General features: G+C 40.3%; 1 protein-coding gene across 1 annotated transcript; it reads right to left on the minus strand.

The window, feature by feature from the left end:
• Positions 1-6,135: 6,135 nt before the first annotated feature.
• LOC137573530 (uncharacterized) lies at positions 6,136-7,869 on the minus strand. Its single transcript, XM_068285471.1, has one exon. It carries the CDS (start codon positions 7,724-7,726, stop codon positions 6,278-6,280), a length of 1,449 nt encoding a protein of 482 aa, XP_068141572.1. The 5' UTR covers positions 7,727-7,869; the 3' UTR covers positions 6,136-6,277.
• Between the last annotated feature and the right edge of the window lie 933 nt (positions 7,870-8,802).

The raw sequence follows: 8,802 nt of genomic DNA on the forward strand, positions 1-8,802 counted from the left end.
ATATTTTTGGCCGTATTTGTCACTTCTTAAAGTTTTCTTCGTGTTTGACCTTAAACGCATTAGATTTGTTTCACTTATTTGGCAAATTGATCTACTGTCTAAGGAAGAAACAGATATCTAGACTGTTAACTAATTCTGATACTCTGATCTAAGCCACTTGACATTTTGTCAACCTTTTTTGACAAATTGCATGGATTTTTCATTTAAAATGTAAAGCCACACATCGATGGATCTTGCAGGTGAGATAAATATTGTTGTCAATGTGCCATATATATACCCTTAAAAAACACACACTTTCCGAGAAATCGGTTCTGGTTATTCTTTGCACGTTTTGCCCTTTATCGATGCGTTTGCATTTCCCTGCCCCCTTCCCTAAGAGTGTGAGCCATTTGAGAAAGATCTATGGTAGAACAGGTAGAAATCCAATCAAACACCAAGCAATATTTATTTTTCCAAAACTCGAACAGCAGCCTATGGAATAGGCGAATAAGAAGACGAAGAAGAAAAAGACGACGAGGAAAACGACCAAATGAAAGCAAATGAATTGAAATGAAATGTAGGTAGGTGTAGGTTGGTAGGTAGGTAGGTAGATAGGTCGATAGGTAGGAGACCAGAGTTAGATGGTTAAAAGAAGTGTTTTCTTCTCTCTCTGTTTCTCTTCCTCTGCCTCTCTCCTCTCTCCATCTCTAGCATTCTCCTTCTGTCTGTGATTTTTCGATTACCAATTTGACTATTTCAAGTTGTTTTCATTTCGGTGGCTACCACAAAAAACAACACCAAAAGACTGAGCAACAGAGAGAGATAGATGGATGAAGGGGGAAAAAACGCATCTAATTAGTTTTCCATTAGTTTTCTTTTTGGTTTCTCCCCGCCCTTGGTATTGAAAGCTTTTCCACCTGAAATATTCTTCAAACTTTTGTTTTTCAGGATTTTTTCCTCTTCTTACATTTTGGGGCCTGAGTGTGTGTGTGTGTGTGTTGCTGGAGTTGTTATTTGGTTTCGGTTTTTATTTTTTCCTCTTTTTTTTTTTTTTTTTGGTGTGGCTGCCAATATTTTTCACCAAAGGCGCAAACAACAGCAACTACAGAAACAGCAGCAACACCAACAACAACAACAGCCAAACTCGCCACACGGCCAAAGCGAGCCAAAAGAGAACCCGTTTGACTTGTTGAACAATATTTCTTTTTCGCCTTTTACTCTGTTTTTTTTCTTTTTCTTTTATATATATTTGTTGATGTTGTTGTTGCTGTTAGTTAACCAAGAAACACTTGGAAATTCTTGAACAATTTTCTCACAATTGATAAATGTATTTGGTTCCACGCAGTATGGAATATAAAGGTAATCCTTACATTTTGTTAAATGCGGCAACACATCGATCAATTTCGCGAAACACTTGGCTAATTCGTTTTAGAAGTAATCGAGACAAAAATAAAAAAAAAGTGACCGATTTTCGACGGTAAACGATCTCTCGAGGAAAAGACACAATTTTGATATATTTTGTATTTGTTGGATTGTTGAATTTACCCCTTTGGTAATTTTCTTCTTTGGTCTTCACTTTTCACATGACACACAATAGCACTTGTATTCAGATTTTCATTCTATTGGATTTTGATTCCTTTGATTTTTCGTTAACAGATTCCGGCGGCGTCGGCGACGCAACGAGACGAGGGCGATCTACGAACACGTTCTTCATGCGATCCGCGCTTATCGAGTACCACAATGTTTCGACGACGAAAACCCACGATAGACTGAAGTTGGCTCACTCACCTGTGGATCGCGATGGATGGATGGCTGAAGGTTGGTGGCTCTCACTGCTGGTGGTGGTGAGCAGAACTCGCTGTAATGAAGATGGCGAGTTTGGCCTAATCCACCAGAGTGGTTTGGTCACTTTATGCTCACAGAAGAGAGCACCAGCACCAGTGGCAGAGAGTGAGAGAGGCAAGAATTTTAAATACACACACAAAAGGAACGTCGTAGGCAACGACGACAGGTCCACACACAGGTCTATTGTACGAGAGCGGCAGAGAGAGAGAGAGACAGATCAAGAGAGCAGCTAACTGCACTCGCATTGTTTTTGTTTTGTGGGCAATAAAAGCATAAAAGTCAAGTCCAACAATGCACCCAACGCCTCAGACCAAAGGCTCTGGCATGTAAATTAGCCAGAGATTCGCTCTCCTTCGCTCTTTTGTTCTCTCTCTCTCGCTCGCGGTTAAGCATAAAAACCGGTTTGTCTCTCACCTGTGAGTTGTTTTTTTCGTTGCTGTTGTTGTTGTTGGTGTTTAGAGTGCATTGAAGTGCCTGGTGAAGTGCGCTTTGGCGTTGAGTGTTTGGTATGCTACCTTCCTCTCTCTCTCTCTCTATGTTGCCCCTTCTACACACCACCCCCTGGGACAACTCTTCATCTTGCCCCGCGTTCTCCACGTTTCTCCACTGTTTCCGTCCATTGTTATCCAGGATACCCAGCAACAATGTTGTTTGCCAAAAAAAAAAGACGCACTCTGCAAAAAAGTCAAAAAAAAACATTGCGTAAGCTCACGCTTAAAATTTGGCGCCTAAGGTGGGGGACCACCAGAGGGATGCGATCTGTGATCTATGTACATGGAGGCCAACTCTTTCTCTCTCTCTCTCTCTGTCGAGCATCTCTCTTTCTTAGTCTCCATAGAATTCTTTGGAATTCTCTCAAGCGCATGCTTAAATTCTTTGCGCAATTTGTCTGGGAAACGTACATGAAAAGTGCGTGCCTGTTTCTTGAGAATCTCCTTGCAAACACACACACACACACATACATATTTGAAAGCGTTAATATACACACACACACACTGGCAGACAATGGGGGCCCCACAAATGAGTATGATCATTTGTCCATTTTGCCGCTTGTCAAAAATCGTAAATGACGTTTGCACTTTGAAACAGCAACAACAACAACCGATCTCCTGACAGCCACTTGAAAAGTTGTAGAGCATAGGGAGGGCAATACACTACGCCTCTGTGTGTTGTGTGTGTGTGTGTGTGTTGGAGTTGTGTTACATATATATTTTTCAATGATCGCCACCCACACAGAATGAGACAGATTTACCACCCGCTGGCATTTTGCAAATCAGTTTTAATGCTAATGGACACAATTGTCCATTTCATGTGATGGATTTATGTTGCGCCCAGCGACGAATTCTGCTTTTCGGCCCCATACCAATGAGATCGTCTATGGTTGAAATCAGAATCCATCATGCTAAAGCAATGTTAATATGCAAAATTCTGGTCAAGCCATTCAATAGACTGACTAGCAGCATCATTATGATCATCATCATTTCCATTCGTTCGTTATGTGTATGATTGTTGTTGTTATTCTTGTTGTTGGTGTTGTCGTCATCATCCTTGGAATCGTCATCATCAACAACTGCAAACAACATTCGCCTGTCAGCGGCAACATCATAAATTGTTGTTTAGCCACATGTTGCTGACTTTGGCAGGCTCCAACCGCAGCGATGCTCCTCTCCATCTACTTGTCCTCCGCTCCAAGTAGTATACTAAGCTACATATCCAGGCTCAACAGTTTGCTCGGCAGGCGCGCCTAGTTTTGGCTTTTGACTTGCGTTGCTCTTGTTGTTTTTTTTACGTACCCTTTCCATTTTGGGTTCCTGTGGCTTTAACGATCAATTCGACTCCCTGATGTTGATACTGCTAACGACAGGAGCAATTCCAGCATAAACAAAACAAAAAATTACTAAATATAAAGATGAAATTAAACAGAAATTGCTTTTGAAAATGTTGTTTCGTCCACAACAATAAACAAATAAGGTGACCCCGACGCATACCATCTTTTTCAGCGAAATCACAATATGGTGACCCCGACGAGCGATTTCTATACGATTGAGTTGTTATTCACATTTGATAAGTTTGATTTTCTTTACAATATTTCCTTGGACTTTTTTGTGAAGGGTATGTCTAAACATTTCTTCAGCTCAGATGACAAATGTTGAGGCTTTAAATTTGCTGTTATTGTTGTTGCTCTTCCTGTTCGTTGATCGCTTGCGACCGATAGTAAGTTTTATTTATTTTGCGGCTCTCTCGCATGTCTCCTCTCTCATCTAATCCTTTATTATGGGTCTATGCAAATAGATTCTTAGACTGCTCTGCCAGCTGTCAGCAGACTCATCATCAAATCATAATTTCATTCCAAATACTTAAAAGATTAGAGAGCGTTCGCCCGCCCCCGCTCTCGCTTGCCGATGACGATATAAATTTCACTATTTTATTTCGGTAGCCCCATGTCTGGTCTGGGTTCAGTGTGGCTGGAATCGACCTCGTCGGTGCCGCCGCTGTCGTTCATTAATCTCTAAATTATGCGAATTTTTAATGAGGAGTTTTGCTCATTTTGTATGATTTTTCATGCGTTTCTCCACCTCCGCCTTCTGTGTGCGTCTTCAGACTCTCTTCCTTTTCATGGATAGTTGTGTGCCGAACTTGTTCTTGGCCTTCTGTTTTAGTTTTAATTGAAATACGCTTTCGTTATAAACTCAGGTTTAGAATGGGAATGCGTTTTCTTCTCTTGGGACTTCTCTGGTTTTTGCTGTTTTTGTTGTTGTTGTTGATGTTTTTGCTATGTGATAAGGTGGCGTTCCAATTACATGATTTTAGTTCTCGCTGCCACTTGGGTGGGTTCCGTTCCCAGCTGTCGTTCCGTCGCCATGAGTTGCTAATGAAGACCATCTGACCATCTTGGCCTAAGCATAAATATTTCAGCTAACAACAGAAAAATGAATTCAAATTTTGTTCCCCGAGCGCTTCTTTTGATCATCTCTTGGCGATTGCAAAAAAAAAAGTTATATAAAATATTGCCAAAGATAAAATACAAAAATGTTTCTGTCGTTCTATTAAATCGCCATAAAATACTAATTGAGTATGGGCAGAGTCGGCTCAGGGATTAATTCTAGCGGTGAATTTATGTTACACAACCCGACTCACAGCATACAAATGAAATGTTTAGTTGGTCTCTATTGAAATCGGATCGAAGGTAGCCACACAATCGTTTTGTTTACAGATTGATGGGAAATCATAAAAGAAATCTTGATCGATTCTTTGCCACCCAAAACCAACACAAGCCTCAATGTACCTAAATGCCATTGACTATAAGCTAAATTATGCATACATTTTCAAGCATTTAGCGCGAATCGTTTCTGTTTTGTCCGTTCTTGCCGGAAACTTGAGAGTTTCTAGTGTTGTGGCTCAAACGGTGGTTCAACGAACTAACACCACATTGGCAACAGCTTCGAAGCATTTAAACAGACAGTTTCTATGGGAAACTACAATCTTAATATACAAGTTGTTATATTTTGTCTGAACTAAAGTTAAATAATCAATTTGGTTTTAAAGTGCATTTTAAGAAACGCACTAAAAACGATTTCAACATGTCACAAATTGAAGATAGAGTTTTGTATATACTTTTAATACAGTTTTTGGAATAGCTGAATGAATTTCCACATATATTATCTTAACAGAATCAAATTTGTGCGGTCTAACAATTGGAACTTCAGGTATGCGAATCACTAATTTGGATGAATTTAGGGTATGTTTTAGAACACCCTATCATTTGAAGCTGTTTGAAGCCATTTGACCTATACTATCGGTACCCATACATCGTTTCCGAATCCGAAAAAAATTGTTCGAATCGATGTTGAAATTTCTTCTGTTCTTATGTTTTTGAAGAAATATGTATGTATATCTATTGAATTTACTTTTGAATTGTAAGCTTTTTAGTCAATAATTACCTCAAAACTACTTATGGTTCTAATCCTAATAATCTCCGTAATCTAATAGGTATAAACAGACTGAGCTGGCTACATCGTCCTGACCGTTGATGCTGATCATATAAGCTTATCATATAAGCCTCTTCAAAGGAGAGAAAACACACTCCTTTGACCTTGATCACTTTTTTTGCCTCTTAAATTAAAGAAGGGAAATAACACTCCAACTAATCTCAAACGTTCATCAGGAAACTAATAACTTCTCATGAAAATCGATATAAATTGATCTGCACACATATGCATGTACATACATATGTGACTTGCTATTTTTGATTCATGAAAATTTAATAATACAAACTTATTTTTTGTTATTTATGTACTGTAGTCCCTTAAGACAATGTTTTTTTTTTTTATTTTGCTTTATTAATAATAGTGTGGTAAAAGGAGCATTGACTCCTAGCGGGAAGGGCCAGAGACAGGACAGGACATACATAGATGACAATTATTCGGAAATAAATATGCTATGCTGTTATTATTTAATCATCCAAAGTTAGATGCAAGTTGGCTGATGGATGCAATCCGAGCTCCTTCAACGTGGCCTGATTGTGCTCTGATTCAAGAGATTTGCGCAGAAATGCGCAGATGAGCTTATAACCACCCTCCGCCGAGGGGATGTGCTTGTGCGTTTGCTTAATGTAGAGGCGGAGGGTCTGTAGCTTGGTATCGGAGGGCCAGCGCAGCTGGACTACTTCATCTGTGCCAGACTCATTGAGTAGACGCAATTTAAGGGCCGTTAACTCTGTTGTGGCCTGGCCCAATTGGGACTCGTATGATGTGGAGGCCACAACATCTGCGTCATCGAATCCATCGAGACTTTCACAATTGCTAGAAGAATGATTATTTTGACCAGATGCCGCTTGGCCGTTCTCATTCATGGAATTCTTAATTGCCAACTCGAGTTGCTCTTCCTCTGTGAGCTCCAAGACCTTGGCGCGTTTTTTAGGTGTGGCCGCAAAGACCTCCTCAACATCGTCATCATCATCGTCGTCCACTGGAGCTGCTCGCTTCGAAGTGGTGGGAGCATCCGAGGTCTGGTCAAAGTCACGATGCTCGCGCAAAAATTCTTTTAAGTCTGGTAAAACATTCTCCTGTTTCGGCTCGGGGCTACGCCAAACTTCCTCACCAGTTCTTGGATCAACGATGCACAAGTAGGGCATCTTGGCACAGTGATAGAAGGCCACAAAACGCTGACCTTCGGGGGTATCGTCGTCCACTTGCCATAGAATGAATTGACGGCGCACCAGCTTCTTCAAGTCCTTGTTCGACCAGACATCACGGTTCATAGTATGTGATTGAAAATCATTGCCCTGGACATTAACCAGTAGCCAGCGCCGCCGCTTGGTGGCATGGTCACGAGCAGCCATTAATGAGCCTACGTACAATATATCTGTGGGCGGGCGAAAGAGATCTCCTAGGCGGGATGTAGCTGATCGACTGGAACCAGCGGCGCCGCTGCTGCTGCTGGCCATCACCATTTGGGCAGCACGATCGCGACGACGCCGATGAGCATTTGGATCAGAATATACACCAGTGGCCTGTAACTGTTCCTCCAGGAGGGCACCTTCGCGGGCAAAGTCCCTAAATGGGCAGACCTTGAATCTTTGGGTGTCACGGGACAGGCGATTACTACTGGGTCCTGCCGCCATAAAATTATCATCTTCGGGCAAAAGAAGCTGTTCCCTTACTGGTGCTATAGGAGCGCGCACTTCCTCCTCACCGTTGGCATCCAGCACAGGATTAGATGTTGCGGCACCCGATCCAGAAGCCGACGAAACTCCGGCTGCACCTTGCTCGAAGAAAAGAGCCACTGCTGCATCCACATCGTTGGCACAGGCCGCAAGAAAATATTTGGCCTCGTCTGGACTGCAAGCCGTCACTTCCACAACTTTTTCCACCAGCTCATCGCCATTTGCAGTTTCTGCCATCTTATGCCCTGGTTATGAGAGCTCAAAAACTTAATTTTATTAAAACTTTGATTTTGCGACCATAGGAATTTGACAGTAAAATTTGTAGTAAAATGCAAAATAATATAACAACAGTTCTCTCAATTTACAACAACAAACTCACACAAAAATTCGCTTTGCAACAACAAACACATGCCCGAATTCGCTTTATACTTACGAGTATTTCGCTCAGCTCACTAAGTGAGCACGAGCATTTGAAAGACTCAAATGTTACACTTAATATAATAACTTTATTTATTAAATTTTCAGTAAAACTAGTTTAAACTAGCTGGAAACAAACTAAACAATGACAGCAATTTGTTTTTAGTAGTTTAACAGTGTTCAATTGACACGGGTTTTGTTTCTACTACTTTTCCTGCAGTACTTCAATAGGCACAACATCCTTAAGGAGTTTAGAGACGTCTTTTTGGTATTATCATTAATATTTATGTAAATAATGTTTGGAAGCACTTTTCTTGGATATAATATCATACTTGTGGTTACCAAGGAAATCAATGTCGTTCTTTGTAGCATTCAAGGACATTTGGAATTAGCTAAGGTACTACAACAAGATGGAGGCTGAATGAATGTGTTTCTATTTTATCAGCATGGTTACCATTCTGGACGAATACCGAATGGTATCAAATTTTCTTATAGCCCTTTTTATAGAATTTAAGAAGTATTTAAAAGAATTTAGGAAATTCTCAGAATATTATTCTTGCAATTTCATTAACTCTTTCCGTTTGACTCAAACATTCATTTGAAGGACCACAAAAACTTATAAGAACCCTAGGTAGGAGTCGAAATTTTCGAATGATTTGATCATTTATTCAGGTCATTACTTGAATGATCACTTATTTCAATGAATTTTAAGGAACGTTAAGAAAATTAAACCGAATGAATAAGAGTGAATACTTTCAGATAACTTATTGCGTTCCAAAGTGAATACTTCTTAATGAGTTTTCGAAGTTTTGATTACATATAAATCAGTGCTAATAGCAATTGCCTTATGTATCGAGTATTCCGAGATTGTGAGTTTTGTATGTTTTCCATATGTC

This window comes from Drosophila tropicalis, unplaced genomic scaffold (genome assembly GCF_018151085.1).
Source record: "Drosophila tropicalis isolate 14030-0801.00 unplaced genomic scaffold, ASM1815108v1 contig_413, whole genome shotgun sequence".
Taxonomy (NCBI): Eukaryota; Metazoa; Arthropoda; class Insecta; order Diptera; family Drosophilidae; genus Drosophila; species Drosophila tropicalis.

Bases quoted from the DNA above. Each gene is read 5' to 3' on its own strand.
- LOC137573530 (XM_068285471.1), bottom strand. From the start codon at position 7,726: ATGGCAGAAACTGCAAATGGCGATGAGCTGGTGGAAAAAGTTGTGGAA.